We start from the raw sequence: 16,624 nt of genomic DNA on the forward strand, positions 1-16,624 counted from the left end.
AGAAAGAAATAACAAATTGGTAGTATATTAATTGAATCAATTGGGAAAATTAATTTAGTATTTAATAAAATTTCGTCATGGGTAATATTTACATGAATGTAGTTGAGGTAAAACATTTGTTCGGTCCACGACTATTCAATATTTCTCTGTTGATCATTGGCTTAGGACAAATTCATCGCAAAGATCGCACATACCGTGTCCAATTTGTTAGGAGCGAAAGGATTAATGGACGGTCCGATGTACTAAGACGAAAGATATGTTCTTGGTCGAGTGCCTGAAAATTTCTTAGGACCGTTAAACCTGCAAACGGTGGCGGTAGTGACGACTTCTATTCGGGCCATCCAAGACCGCTTCCATGAAGGGTAAAGCCCGCCTCGCGAGTCTTACCGTTATGCGGAGCATCGTTTTTCTCACAACGATCAATCAGGATGGTGACTTTTCTTGAGGTCTTTCTCTTTCTCTCTCTCTCTCTCTCTCTCTCTCTCTCTGTGTCTGTTTATCTATCTCTCTCTTTCTTTCCACAACGGTTTGCCTTTTCTTGTCATTTCTAGGCGAACAAGCCAAGTTGAAATGCTACTCCGAACGAACGACACTCAAAGATTTTAACCCTTTGACCTGATGACTCAAATCATCGACACTCGTTTCTCCGTTGGATTTAACCTTACCGATCAACTCGCCATTACTTATTCGTTATTTTCTTTAAAGAAGAAAACAAAGAAGAAGAACAAGATGATAATCTGGATATTTCGTAAACTTTAATAGCATTTCTTTTTTCATCTTTACAAGATTACAGTGCATCTATTTGACATTAGATCTATTCCTTCGCAATTCTTTCTCAAATCCTAATCATTAAATAAATGTTAATAAAAAATAAGCATGTAATTTTTAATATTAAAATGATTCATGTTCTATTCGATTTCACTCGCTAGTACGATCTTTAGATTTGTTTAATCCGCTCTAATCACTCCTTTCGAATTAAGAAAAACTTTAATGCGTCGTGATTTAAAGATGAACACGCTACAAACACGTTAATAACTTAGTTAGATTTATTTTCAACGGCAATTAGTTACGAAGTTTCTAATACGTCTTATCGCATGAAATACTTTTGCAACAACTTATTTGTCAATTAGAAATAATTACCAATACGCTCTAGATACTTACTTTTTTATTGTTGCGAACGATGATCGGGTCTGGTAAATTAAAATCACGTTTTTTTCTATTTCGTATTATTATTCGAAACGATTTTCTTTAATGTCAGCAAACGACTTTCTTCTATTAATACGGCACACTGTTCTGATTAATAACGTACGATAACGAAAGAGTCTTTTCGTAATAATCGCAAGAGACTCGCATTTTAATCATTGGCGTGTGCGCATACACATCATTGATTATCGCAAATCTTTTCTATCCCGATAACCTCGTGACAAGCAACGATCCTTGTGTAGATTCTTACTACGTTAGTGGAAATCATTAATGCTTGACTATGTTTCGATTGAAATCATATATTCAGTCTGCATTTTCCTCTAATCATTCTTGCATATAATAGGTAATTGTATATATGTATACAAGCGATTATTTCAAGTCAGTTTAACAGCTCCGATCGTGAGCGTTATATCAGAGTAATGTGGTTCTTCAACGTATTTTATAATAGCAAGTATTTTTAACAAGCGCGCGATGAATTTTCTAATGTCGGGATATTTTTAAACGCATTTGTTAAAAAGTATACACACACAAAAGTTATACTTTTATGTGTGTTATACTTTTTGATACTCGTCAAAAATATTTAAATATGTTCTAATCATTTTTAAAATATGTCTAACTAAATAAAAAAAAATCGGTAATGTTCTGTTGACAGATCAAAGGCTAAGGCATTCAAAAGGAAGTCTAGACGTGTTGTACTTCAAGTTCTCCGACAAGGTGATTCAACATCGAGTGACAAGAGCAGAATTGTCTCTCTGGGTTTGGGGTACCAATCAGGATAATGACGAGCCAAGCGAATCAGTTGATCTGGATAACTTGGAGATTCATCATGAAGGACCTATGACGATCACGCTTCAAAGGATTCTTCGCGGTGTCACAGAATCAGGTGGTCCGTTGTTGGGTCCACCGTTAACGACGAAACATCCTCGACCGAATGGTCGTAGAGGTGCTTGGATCACGATCGAATTAAGAAGAATGGTGGCCGAATGGTTCAAGCATCCTAGAGATAACTTAGGTGTCGCTCTAAAGATTTCGGGTCCTGGTGGAAATCATCGTAGGAATTCGAGACTTGTCGAGACGAATCCCGGGGCTGAGTTTGCCCCATATCTCGAAGTGCAAACACAAGAATTGGACACGAGGAGAGGTGGTAGGATTAAAAGAAACGTCGGCCTTAATTGTGATGAGGCCAGTCAAGAAACGAGGTGCTGTCGCTACAAGCTCACGGTGGATTTCGAGAAGTTCGGCTGGGATTGGATAATCGCGCCTAAAAAGTGAGCTTTTATGTATATATATGTATATATAATTTTGGATTTAACATACATATTAAGAAATGATTAAAAATGTATATCAAAATTTGTTTCAAATCATCATGGGTGAAAAAAAAAGCAAAATCAGCGTAATACGATGACAGATATAAACACAACTCCGTTTCATATTCTTTGTTTCAGATACGACGCAAATTACTGTTCGGGCGATTGTCCGATGGCTTTTTTGCCAGTCTATCCAAACACTCACATAGTTAGCTTGGCGGAACCACCGAACAACACGGGTCCATGTTGTGCTCCGAGAAAGCTTTCGGAGATTACGATGCTGTACTTTGACAACGAGTATCAAATCGTTTTCTCGCGACTACCAGGTATGGTCGTTGAAAGATGTGGATGCTCATAGTCTCCATTACTTCCATTCTGGAGAAGCAAGAACGAGGAAGACGTGTGTCGTTGGTTCGTTGCTGGTTAATTTTCCATGAAGAAAAAAAAACAAAAAAGGAAAAAAGAGAAAAAAACATGGGAAAAAATTCTTCATCCGATAGACTGAAAGTGCCTTGTTCGGAAGTGTTAGGTGCCGCGCGCTTGAACGTTTTACGTGTAGAAAATGACGGTCGAAAGAAAGGAATGAAAGAAAAATGAGAAGATGGAAATAAGAGGATGAGAATAGAAACAAAGGAATGGAAGAGAAAAAAGTTCGAGCGGGCAACCTTGATGGTGAATCCACGGCAAGGCGAATAGTTCCTAGAGTCACGGTATTATTTTTAAGGCGCCAATGCGTTTGCTCCTGATTCAAGAGAACGACCTTTATAAGGCATTTTGATTTCTTCCTCGTTACGTGTTCCCCGTACATCCCTTCTCTTATTTTTAGTTCGACTTCTCCTTTCCTTCGTTTCGGATGTAGAAACGTTAATGACGAAGTTCGAGCATACTGATCCCGTCCCTTTTTTTCGATTATTGAAATTTTTCTCTCTCTCTCTCTCTCTCTCTCTCTCTCTCTCGTGCTGTTAGCGATTTGTAATACTACAGCGTTTGCTATGGTAATAAAAATGATGACATCGTTCGTCTTACATTTATAATATCTGTAGCAACGATTATTTTTGATCGACGAGGACGTACTGGCCAAAAGATCTCGGTATACAGTGAAATAATATTGTTTCTTTTTTAACTTTCTTCTTCATACTCCAGTCTTTTCGAAATTTCTAATCTTTTTCCTATCCACTTGTTTCTGTTTTCTGTTTTCTTTTCTTTTCTTTTTTTTTCTTTTTTTTCTATTTTTAAATCAATATTACGAGTGATTGTGAGAGAATGCGTATAAACTGTGAATGTGTACATAAAATAATCCAAGCAAGTATGACATAACTTTTGTCAAATTTCTCGATTCGTATCGGGGAATTCGTAGAGGAGCGAATTAATTAGCGAAGCTCCGTCTCTTTTCTAAAATGAATATCTAATATGGTAAGTTGTAGATAAAAAGTGTAATTGACCCGGGCATGCGTCTTTTATTAAATTCTATCGTACAATAATGAAGGTTTCCTTCCTAAGCCATTTTAAGATAATTTACGAATACAATTTAACGAAATACTACAATTTAACGAAAATTTTTGATACACCTGAATACATTCAATTTTTCTTTCTCCTTTCTCTCTCTCTCTCCCTTTCTCTCTCTCTCTCTCTCTCTCTCTCTCTCTCTCTCTCTCCCTTTCTTTCTCTCTCTCCCTTTCTCTGTCTCTGTCTGTCTGTCTGTCTGTCTGTCTGTCTGTCTGTCTGTCTGTCTGTCTGTCTGTCTGTCTCTCTCTCTCTCTCTCTCTCTCTCTCTCTCTCTCTCTCTCTCTCTTCACCTCTTTCTTCTCTTTTTATCCTCTACGGCTTCGAATTTTCCAAGTTATGTGCACCGTAGTAAATTTTTGTAAAATAGATAATTGACTTGTGCATCGTCTCAAAAATTACAACGAATAATTATGCGAGGAAAGTGTATAAAAATATATTAGGTGTACAAATGAATAATCCAAATTTTTATCAGTAGTTAAAAAATTAGTATTAAAGTTGATTGATTTTCTATTTTTTTTACAATTATATTACGTTGGTATATAGCTGTTAGAAGTGAGAATCGATTTGGAATAATATTGAATATAATCTCAAACTGTTTTCAGTTTGATAAAGTCGAATATGGCAGCATGTAAAATACACATCCGACAACGTGTGAGAGTGTCTTCCTCTAATTAATAAACAATGTAGAAAATTTTTCTTGCGGATAATTAATCTGAGGCGCAAAAAATCATGGCAAAAATCCTGAGAACAAACAACAACATCGGTTGGAAAGCTTAAATGCTTCGAAAAACAATTATTCCGCTGCATTTAGTGGAATATCAAAGTTGAAACCGAGTGAAATAGTACTGTCAACTGTTATCGAATCAATCGACTAATCAGTTTAAGCCAAGAATTGGAACAATAAAGTCCGTATACTGGGAAAGAAGAGTGTCCTGCAAAATTGCTGCAATGACAACATCAGACCACATGCTGTTTCTAAAGATATCATAATGAGTTTTGGCGGGATATCCCGGGGCATCCAACATATTTACCAGATACTGCTTCATCGGATTACCGCTTGTTCCGAACGATACAACATATCCTTATCCAATATATACTTCCAATCAGTGGATGAGAGATACAACAAAATGGCTTAACGATTTAATCGCATTCAAAGATATATTTTTCCGAGACTGAATTCATTACCTGTCTCAAAGATAGCTTAAATTTATAAAAAGTAACGGCGAATAATTTGAGTGAACAACTTGCTTCATTTGATTTCAAAATAAACCTTGAGGTTTGCAAAAAGAAAAAATTGGATTATTCATTCGTACACCTAATATTTCAATACTATTTCTTACCGAGGCTATTCCCTTTTCCTTACTATCGTTTAGAGCTAAGGCCCTTCGAACGAAAAGGCAACCACCTCTTTTATATTTTTTTTCTTTGATTTTGTTGTCTTTTTATCTTTGTCTTCTTTTTCGCTCTTCGTTTGTTTGTCAGTGTATCTATTATTAAAAATAATGGAATTGTGTACTTTCCAGTATCCGAAGAAGAACGACAAAGAAAAAAAAATGCATACTTATATGTATAATGTGTACTTCTTAGGTAGAGAGCATAGATAGAAAAATATTTATTCGATAAAATAAATGGTTTTTTCGAGAAACAAGTGTCTTTATTGTCTTTATCTTCGCTTACGTTTACTTTAATTTTTGTATTAACACGTTGACGCACATTATCGCAATTAAAAGAATACCGCAATTTTATTTGTTGAAATCGATATTATTTTTTTAACAAAAAAGATATATGATGGTTGTTACGTCAACGTGTTAAGGGTAAATTCATGCGTGTTTCTTGAATTCACGAAGGACTTTAGTCGAAAAAAAGATTCGTGTTAAATTTGAATTGCATTTTCTTTGTTCATTGCCATTTTTGATATTCTTATTTTTCAGACGAAATCGCTCTTCTCTTTTTATAAGTAGGAGGATGAAATCAAAATCGATGAAAGCGGCAACGTTTCGTTTCTCGACGTTCAACGCGATAAACTTTCGGGGCACAAGAGGCGGCTGCGATTGTTTGATGATCGCTTTTTTGTCTACAAGTATTAAACTGAATGCATTTTGTTCAAAAAGTAAAAAAAAGTGAGAGAAGGAGAGAGAGAGAGACAGAGAAAGAGAGAGAGAGAGAGAGAGGGAGAGAGAGAAAGATCAGTACAAATAAATACGAAGGAAGTAAATATTTTTCGCAACGGTTATGAAAATATCGTAGATCAGCTGAATTTTCCATGATAAATTTCTTTTGTCGTTCGAGGGTCTCTTAATCTTAACGACGCTGTTAGAAGAAGAAACGTAAAAAATAATGAAAATCAAATTTTCGTTGGCCTCTACTTGGAGTCAAAAACACCGATGATTCTTTATCGAACCCGATAGAACTTGACCCGCGAATAAATCGAATCAGTTGCATTCAAAATTATGTTTACTTCTTAATTTCTCGATTAAACGACGATGATCAGAAAGAATTTCCTACCGAGCTTCTCAAATTCTAACTCTGATCAAATAGATTTATTATTATAATCTTACGAGTACATTATGAACACATTATTGATCGTCGATAAACCTGAATTAAAGTTTCACTTTCATTGATAGTACATATAGTACTATAAGCAATAATGAACTTACGTAACCAATCACTTACCAGCATACTTTGAACTTATCACAAATTTGGAACCAGCTAGAAACAACTTTTAAAGCAGTGATCTATAAGTTTATTCGTTTCTACGATTGGCAAATTTAATTACCAGTTTGACAGGTCTAAAGGTAAGTATAATTACCTTATCGAATAATCTTGGATAATTTCATGTATCATTTTTTATTTATGTTTTTGCACAATCTAATCAATTCCACGAAAAAGAAATTATTAATAATAATAGATAAAATGTTAAAATATATCGATTGAGGAATCCAGAAAAAAGTATTAATAATATTTCTAATCTGTGATATTCCAAAGAATGGAAGATTTAAAGAACATTACAAATATACAATTAAGACCGTTAGGTAAAAGTACAATCGCACCTGGATCAACGAAGCATCACCTTTTTATCGAACCACCCGTTACATGTGTGGAATGCATGAGTACTTGTTTGTCTGGCATGTTTGACCAAGAACTATAGCCCCTCGCATGTGCCTCGCGCATTTGTCAATTTATCTACAATATACGGCTTCATTTAAACGAGTCATTAATCAGAGTGCAGCACCCGATTACAAGCGAGCTACCACTCTGAGAAAGATATGTACGCGTTGGGTTTATATGTACGTATACATATATTAATATGTATTTATTTATGTATACACGCGTATCTTTGTTTACACAAGTACACCTTCATGTCTCTATTAAAAAGCATGTAAATGCGCATTTAAAAGAATACTGAGCTGCGTTATTTCTTTTTGTTTATCGTGCCGACAATAACGAGCTCGATGAACGTAAACATTTTCGTATATCGCGTTAAATCTATTTTGCTTTCTTTCTGAATGTCGAGTATAAGGAAGATTTTACTAATAATCTTTAATAATCAAAAATAGTCCGATCTGCACAGTGATAAAAAGTAGTACGTTTCATTTGCTTACGAAAACTGAGCACATATCAATTTATCAAGAAAAGAAGCACTTTACAATTTTGTTTAACAATAGTATGTATATTTTGAACACTGCTGTGAAAAGTAGCACGTTTAATTTGTCTACATAATATTCAATTTGTTACGTTCAGTTTATTGCATTCAATTTATTTGTCTTATGAAGAGACTAGCACATTTCAGAAGTAAAACATGCTACTTTTAGTGAACAAAATCGAAACCTACTTCTTCTTGTGACAAACTATTGAAACTTGTTACTATTATTAGTTTTCATAATCAAAAATCTATTCTTGAGCATCTATTTTTTGTTTGCTATAAATGAAAATATGCTACTTTCCGGAAAAAATCGAAAAGTACTGCTTTTCATGATCGCAAAGTAAAAAATACTAATTTTTATAAGAAAAATGAAACGTGTTATTTTTCTTAACGCGCGTCGAATTAATCAATAATCACAAATTAATAGTCAATAATAATTATTAAACAAATTATTAATAATCAATTCTCTGTTATAACAAAGTTGTTTTGTTATCGACTATTGAAAACAATGTTTCGAAATATGATTAACACATTTCATTTCCATGTAATTCCATTGATCAACGATAAAACTACGTTATTCTATAGTTCATTTATTTTTTTTGTTCCTTACTTAGAGCATTGACAAGATATTGCAACAATAAATTCGTGATAAATCATTTGATGAGAACGATCACTTCGGTATAGACAAGACGCAATTCGCTTTTCGAACAGAAACTCGAGATAGAGCGATTCTTCTCTTTCAATTCACCAATCGTTCCCCTCTTTTTCTTTTCTTCCGTTATGGATTAGAATAGTTTAAAAGATTGAAAGATTAAGAACTCTAGTCATAAATAGACGATAACGAAAATAGATATCAAAACGATAAGGTTATCATTATTGTTATTAGAGTTTGATTGGATGGTAATAGTTTTGGCTTATTGATAAATAAATCATCGATAGGGATTTAACATCATGGTATACCAATCGCTTTTCTGTGATATCACGTACGAATGTATATGCATAAACTTCTTCGAATTGAATCGGTACTTTGATTTTTTTCTTTAAACTCGATACGATGTTTTGCTACGACAGAAAGAAAAATATATAGTATAGTATATCAACAAATATACGTGTATTATATTTAGAAATAGATAATTAAATTCGTTTAAAGTTTGTCCTTATCTGAACTGTTGTAAAAATAATCTTTCTTATATACAGAGTTGCATAGCAAATGTATATTTTATATAATATATTTAACGTATATTATTTTATACAATTTATAGATATATACCTACTTATTATAAAAGTATATTTTATAAATTTAGATCATTCTGAGAATATTAATTATTTATATCATTAACATGTCTATCTTACTATTAACTTAATATTTTAAATTTTAAATTGAAAGTAATCGTATATATTTGGGATATTAATAATATTAATAAAATTGTCAAATGGTTTATAAACTTTTGGTTGCTCCTGTACATTTAAAAATTCGCATTTAATATAATTACATACAATATATCTACTTGTTTCGTATGAGAACGATGACCTCATGATTAGTTGAACGGTCATCGAGAGTTTGCGCGCGCTAGAAGAAGTCACGAATCTTTGCGAACTGCACGACGAAAGTCTACTCGCTCATAATGCGATCGTAGATGCATGGGCCGTACGAATCAACCAGTTGACTTTACGGCAGTCAACTGTTTCGCCAGACGTTCCAATTCTCGGTCTCATTGTTCCTCTTCGGCGGTCTTACGAATAGCTCGTCCTTGCACGGGTTACTGATCTCCTTTTGCTAAAACATGAATTCATAAGGTTGACCTTGCCTCATATACTTTCTTTTGGTGAAAAAAAGAAAATTAAATACGTTATCGTTCGGACACATCAGCAAATTTCGTAGTAACTGAAATCATTGTAGATTGTTACTTTAAAAGCTTAAATAATTTGTTTTTTGCTCATTTTTAAGAAAGTATCTAAATATCATAGGATTATAAAAAAGATATATAGCAATTTTAACGTAGGCAACATAAAAAACGAAATTACATTTTCGCGTTTGCTCTAGTGCTTACCGACTGAACAGATCGAGGGTCAATTTCCTATACAAGGACGGAACGTTAAGTAATCCGAAACGAAGTTTTGCTTCTCGTCGATGGCAATGAATTCTCGATGACAGCGGCCAGAAGTTCAATCTAATGTGAACGGCACGTACTCGTCGACGAGACTGTGCCTTAATAAACATGCACTCCGAAAGACAATGCGACTGAACGCTCAGTAAAAGTGATCATTTTAGAACTGCCTATAAAAAAGTTTTGCCGATTTCAAGAACACCATAACACATATAAATATTTAATAAATAAATTGTTAAATTTGTTACCGTTCAAACGTCATAATGTTGCTTTATCATTCGTGTCAATCGTATCTGATTTGACACAAATGATAAGGAATGATAGAAAAGTTTTTTGTTAAAACAAAACAAAAAAAATCGAAGATAGATGAAATTTATTTTTTGTTTATAAATAATGAAAAGAAAATGCGAATCCGTACTGTTAATTGTTAGAAAATTAACTTTTAAATTTAGTTTTATTTTTATTTATCTTTTTATTTTTTTTAATTAAACTTATAAACATTAATATTTTTGAACAACAACAAATCATATTTATAGAAAAATATTGATCGATCATTGGTCGATTCGCAGTACCTACTTATTATTCTAAAAAATTGTCGATCGTCTTGGAAAAAGGCTACAGATTGTGAAAGTCATTGCGCGTTGTCGAGATTGTATCGAGGAAGGGTTGAGAATATAGGAGAGAAGAATATAGAAAGAAAAGAGAGAGAGAGACAAAAGGTCTCTCTTAGCGTGACCATTAAAAAGGATACTTTCGAGAGTTAAGTGGTAATATTATTTCTCGAAGTCATGGGCTTTGACATAATTATCATGGATAACGTCGGTGGTAGTCCGCAGTTGTGTTTTACGAGCCATTCAATTACGAGTAGGCTTAAAGCGGCCAAGCACACCCGTTACTTGGATTTGCATTTTACGAGTGAACAGCCAGAGGTGAACGATAGATTAGAAAGAGGAAGAAAAGTGGTAGGTGTAGGAGAAAAGAAGATAGGACGCACGCGTCACTTTTTCGGTCGTCACCACCGGAAGCTCGATCCGGTTGTCGAATTAAATCGAACCTAATCGAATCTAATGAAACCTGATCGAATCTCCTCGACCCCTTCTCTTTCCCAATAACGAAAACTAAAAACTCAATTCGAAAAACGAAGACTTTTTTCTTATTTCCTCATTTTGAAAATTAAAAAATAATACAATTAATTTCATTTACGTATGAAAATATGCAAAGTATTTATCTTAATAAATTAAAATATATATTTTAAGGGAAGTCATTAAAAAATATTCTTTTATCAATCGTAACGTTTAAAACCTTTAAAGTGATTTTTCTTATGATTTTTTGACGAAAAAAAGGAGTGATATTAATATCGAAAGTGATTCTGATAAAATAGAATTACGAAATTAATTAAAAATTTAGAGAGAGAAAGAGAAGAGAGAGACTCTAAAAAAGAGAGAGACTCTACAATATAAGTAACATTTCTTTACTATTACACTAATGAGATCTAATTTGTTTTTACATTATTATACAAATGCATATAAATATATCTATATAAACCTTCTAGTATCGTGCGAGACTATGTTGCGTAGGTTGATTCATGCTCTTTCATTTTCTCTCTTTCTCTCTTTTTTCTCTTTATATACGCGCGCGCAGGCTTATCATTACCATGACTCTTCTAGTTCGCAAAGAAAGCAATGTGACAATCGGTATAATACTCCAGTTGCTGAAGGGAGACCCTCTCGTTCGAGGAGCCGTACGATGATGAAGTATCGGTATTCACAACGTGGGGGAATATCGACGTTTCACGAGCTCTAAGGAGCCAAAGAAAGAAGAAAGAAAGATGAAGAATAAAAACAGCCACTAAAAAGCAGAGAGAGTTGACTTGTTTACGATACGAAAAGATATTCCTCTTTCTTGAAACATTGTTATCTGACTAACGTAGAAAAAAGTGTATAAAAAAGATGAAATTTGGACACACTCAGCTTTTCAAATTAAAATGTTCGACTATCGATTTGAATAGCTTTAAAGCTATTTTTAGTACTGAGAAATGCAGTTATCTATCTACCTATCTCAAAGTCATATCATCGTTGAAGTACTTCAAAAGTGAAAGAAAATATAACTAATAGGAAACGATAATATTCTAAATATTCCGACTAGTTGACATCGATATCACCTGTTTTCGTACGTTGGACGGCAAGTAAGGATGAGAAATAAGAGGAAAAAGAGGAAGAAGATGAAGAAGAAGAAGAATAAGAATGAGAAGGAGAAGAGGTAAGCATCGAGCACACCTTTAGCACGGCAAGAAGTCGCTTCCCGGCTGAGCATTCAGGTTTCGGTCGTTTGGGTGGCTGCCTGCCCGTGTTACCCGATGCCCCCTTCACCTTCACTGCACATATAAGGGCTGCGCCCCCGCGCACGCACCAGCGAAAAAACTGCATACGCATACGATAATAGGGGTGCGTGCCTGAGGGCTATCCTTATGGGGCTTGGGGAGGCCATACAATACTTTAGTAACCCCGTAATACCTCCCCTTTCAAGCAGACAGGTAGCCTTCGAGTATAAAGTAGCCAAGCCAACTCCTCTCCTCCTCCTTCTCTGTGACACCACCTCCTCTTCTTCGCCTCTTCCTTCACCTCCTTTGTCCTCTTTCGACCGTGTTATACCGAGATTAAAGGGCTAAGGGGAACAACGTGGAAAGGGATGGTGTTATCTCACGGATATGTCACGATTTATCGAACGCCTAGACCGCCCCATTGTCCTGGTGAGCCGGTATCACTCAATGGATGGACAGTCTGCGATGATGTTTGATGACATTGAAATCCTGATCGAATATACATACCAATCAATCTAAGAAAGATCTTATCTGGATTTATGAATTCATTTCTCTTAATTTCCTTCAAATTTCGGAATTTTTATCTATGAGAAAATCGGATACAATGAGAAAAAGGTTTATTTTTACAATGTCCAATTATCTTGAAAAATAATACGAAACACTATATAAAAGGATGGTGTCTCGTGGAAAGAAAAAACATCGGACATCGTTGCGTTCTGAGATTGGGGATGGTCACACTACCACGTCAGCATTTCGTGACAAAATGCTTACGTTCAATATATATACATATACATATACATATATATATTCGTTGAAGAGCTATACGAAGGTCGGTTGCCGAATATTCGGTTTAACGTGCCGAAGTGCAAGTGAACGTGCGAGTAAGTCGCAAGTAGTCGCAAGTGTTCGCGAGTACTTACTTGCTCCCGACGACCACCGACGTTCCTATTTATACTGCGAAATTCCCGGAAGAAGAAGGTAGATAACATCGAACTACCCGACGTACGAAAGAGGACTACCTATAATTTTCCCCCGATTCGTGGCTGTCGACCAACGGCACCACTGGCTGCACGCACATCCGCATTCAATCAAACCTACCGCGAAGGCGAAGCTAACTCGTTCCATCTTTCTTTCTTTCTTTCTCTCTCTCTTTCTTTCTTTTCTTCTTTTCTTCTTTCTTTTCTCTTTTTCTTCTTTCTCTCCTCCGTTATCACGTCTATTCCATTTCCAGTCGGATGTCGTCAAACTTTGTGGGGTCTTGGACTTTCCTAATTTCATTTTCTCTCCTGGTTTCTCCAGATTTCGTTTTCTCAATAAATACGTGACCAACGATATAACAGTTTGATTATTCCTTTTTATAAGTAATTGAAGTAATTGAAATTCGTTGGAACAACCAGTTTTTTATTTTCAAATCTTAAAGAGCTCTTTCAGGAACTCTTTACCTAACCTTTTCGGTTCTAACCTTTTCGTAATCGTATGGAAAAAATAATGACGAAAATTATGGATTGCCAAAGTCTTTCGTGATTTTTCTTAATTGCTAAATATGCCTGATCGTCTGTGAAATACAAGAATAAATGACAAGAGAGCAAATGAAACCAGTGATACCCTAGAATTCTAGGAAGATGATATTCGCCTCGTTGGTAATCAACGGTCGAGACGACAGCCAGACAAGACAATGATAGATCAATCTAATTTGCATGGGTAGACGCGTGTCGTGCGTCACATTCTCCGTTCTTTCTTTATTCGTTATTTTTTGTATTTTATCTCTTTCTTTTTCGTTTATCTTTGTCACATCTTTGATGTTCTAAAAAAAGTCACGCTACTAGAGCTGATACCTACTCGAACTCAACCGTGACCACTGACAAAATAACAATTTGTTGCTTAAGAACTGACTTTTAAATGTCTATCTTTTTCTAAGAATTGGATTGACAGTGTTCTAAAGACAAAAAATCTTCCCAAGTTGATTTCGAATTAGCGAAATTCGTTTCTGACGTTAGTATGATAAAATGATCTCAAAAAAAACAACAACAAAATTATAACAAATTAACCGACAAATAACGACAACGCCGACCATGTTAATTCTTAATATTAATCGTCCCAAGTAAGAAAGTACCGAGCTTGTCGATTGAGGGTAAAACAGAGAGAGTGGCTGTCGTAAAAGAAGGAGAAGTTTCGCTAAAAAATCAATTGACGTTATGATATCTTGCTATGATAAAAATTCCAAGTGTTTTTCTTGCTAAAAAGATAACCTTTGTTCAAAAGGTAATGGAATAATCTCAGATTGACGTTTTGTGAAAGTGATCTTTTTACCGATTGCAAATATAAAGGAAATCCGTTTGAACATAAGACGAGGTATCGTTATTATGATTGGAATTGTCCTACTAGAATGAACATGATCCAATGAGAAGGTTTCTAAAGTATCGACGTGATTTCTCGAGGGAAAAGGCGAAATTGAAAGAAAAAAAAGAAGGAAAAAAGTAAAGAAAGAAGAAGAAAGATAAGTGAAATGCAATGTAGCGGTAAAGGATTGAGGAAGGAACCGGTAGCCACCCAAGAAGGCGGTTCCCTTTCTTTCTGAAGTCGACCGCTTTTAACGTGGTCTTCTTTGCTTTTTTTTCGTACCTTTTGCCTTCAAGGTTGCCGCTACCTATGATGAACATATAAGATGAGAGAGGAAGAAAGGAGAGAGAGAGAAGGAAAGAGAGGAGTCTTTTGCACCTCGGCGACGCGGGGTGAGCTTGTTAACTTGACGTCTCAATTTAAACGCTTTCGAGCACGCAGGTTCAGTTGAATCGAATCAATGCAAGCAAAAGATGCAAAATTATCCAGAATGAGAAAACGTGAGAGATAGAAAAGAATTATATACGTTGATATAGGTCTACGTATCATGGAGAAACGCATTTTTGCGTACTACATATTACGTTACTTCTCTCTCTCTCTCTCTCTCTCTTTCTCTTTCTCTCTCTCTTTCTCTTTCTCTCTCTCTCTCTCTCTCTCTTTCTCTTTCTCTTTCTCTTTCTCTCTCTCTCATAAAGAAACACAGGAGAGGTTGGAAAAAAAGAGAAAGGATAGATTAATAAAATAGAAATAAGAGAATGACAAGGAGAGGAAGAGAGAGAGAGAGAGAGGAGACTGAATCCTCTGGAAAGTACTATTACGGAAGGAATAAGAAAGTCCTAGGGAAAGGAAAAGACGAAGATAGGAGTCTTGGCTCATAATAGGAGGAGAGACCGGCGCCTCAGCATCACCACGTGGCATGCGGCCAACTACTGTCTCCTGATCAATATGCTTACAGCTAACTCGCTTCTCTTTCTTTCTTCTTCCTATTCTTTTTATCTCTTTCTACGTTCTACGCTCGTTTTACACGTTAACCACCATCCTGAAAACCGACGCCGAGAACATCAGCGACGACGTCGAAACGTTTCCATTACGAAAGGAAATGAAAAGGTTCGGCGAAAAGATAAGATCTTTTCTTTGAATCTTAATTTCTTGAAAATTTGCTTTTTGTTCAATTGGAGGAGTTCGAAAAAAAACGTAGAGGACGAAGAGGAAAATAATGATTAGACGGAATCAGAGTACCACGCGTGAAGCACGTGTTTGATAGTTGGATCTTCTCTCGCCCTCCCCTTTTCATGCCGGGGTGGCGCCGATGTCGGCGGCAGGATTTCTGCTGTTGGTCGTTATATAGCGGAGGTAGTGCCGGTGGAAAGAAGAAAAAGGCTTTGGTTTTATCTATTTCTATTTATCTATCTATCTATCTATCTCAAGATCTGAACAGATCACCATCCGATGGCTATGTTATACAACTATATTTCTATGTTCGCAGAAATTCCATGGCATATAGATGAGTGAAGGTTTAAATGTATTAGCGCATCTTGAACGGTATACCATCGCGTTATATGGGAAAACACCTATATAAAGAGTTTATGAAGAGTTTAGCTGAGCGTCGTAGAGTAGCTATATCGTCGTGGGTAGGTGGGTGGATGGGTAGATAGTGTCTCGTTGGTGGGTGGTGATAGTGGTGGCGGTGGTGATGCCGGTGCCGGTGCTGCTGCCACTACTGTTAGTAGCGCTGATCGTAGAACGGTAGTGGTGTTCTTGTGTGTGTTGGTAGTGGTGGTGGATGCCCCTCAGTGTCCGGCGCGCCTCCGACAAGCGTGCTTCGCTCGTTACGGAGATCCTGCGGCGTTTCGTCCTCCTTCGTCGATGCTAGTCTATCCGTGTCCTCGCGAAATCAAGTGGACCGAAGTCGGAAAAGGTCGTAAGCGACGAAAATCGGGAAGGATAAAGAATCTTTAGTAAATATCTCAGGACGACTGGAGTCACTCAAATGTTTATACGGATTTTCGAAATTTTTCGAAAACCATTCTCGACGAAACGGCAATACCAACGCTAATATCAGCAGAGAAAAGAAAAACAACAGCAATAACATCAAGAGCGAACGTTTCTTTTTCCTTAATTTTTATATAAAGGAAAAAGGCGATGCGATTGGATTTATCGTTCGAGAGCATATTAGAGATCCTTGTCAGCTCATCGA

General features: G+C 35.8%; 2 protein-coding genes across 11 annotated transcripts in view; one reads left to right on the top strand and one right to left on the bottom strand.

Moving 5' to 3' along the window:
• LOC118450555 (uncharacterized) overlaps positions 1-1,344 on the bottom strand; it is a 24,160-nt gene extending 22,816 nt beyond the window's left edge. For 6 of the 10 annotated variants that reach the window (XR_004840753.2, XM_035886376.2, XM_035886375.2 and 3 more), the window contains exon 1: positions 1,162-1,344. The gene's annotated coding sequence lies outside the window, so the exon portion shown is untranslated. Of the gene's footprint in view, positions 1-92; positions 698-1,161 lie in introns of all 10 variants that reach the window. The other 4 variants (XR_004840754.2, XR_014982272.1, XR_004840752.2 and 1 more) reach the window with 4 other exon arrangements.
• The window catches only part of LOC118450556 (growth/differentiation factor 8), a 17,509-nt gene extending 13,286 nt beyond the window's left edge, over positions 1-4,223 (top strand). Inside the window, exons 2-3 of the mRNA XM_035886377.2 lie at positions 1,856-2,471; positions 2,649-4,223. Of these exons, the coding sequence (XP_035742270.1) occupies positions 1,856-2,471; positions 2,649-2,868 (836 nt within the window). The 3' untranslated portion in view covers positions 2,869-4,223. The remainder of the gene's footprint in view (positions 1-1,855; positions 2,472-2,648) is intronic.
• Positions 4,224-16,624: the final 12,401 nt, after the last annotated feature.

This window comes from Vespa mandarinia, chromosome 6, assembly GCF_050613455.1.
Source record: "Vespa mandarinia isolate Hongniang chromosome 6, ASM5061345v1, whole genome shotgun sequence".
Classification (NCBI taxonomy): Eukaryota; Metazoa; Arthropoda; class Insecta; order Hymenoptera; family Vespidae; genus Vespa; species Vespa mandarinia.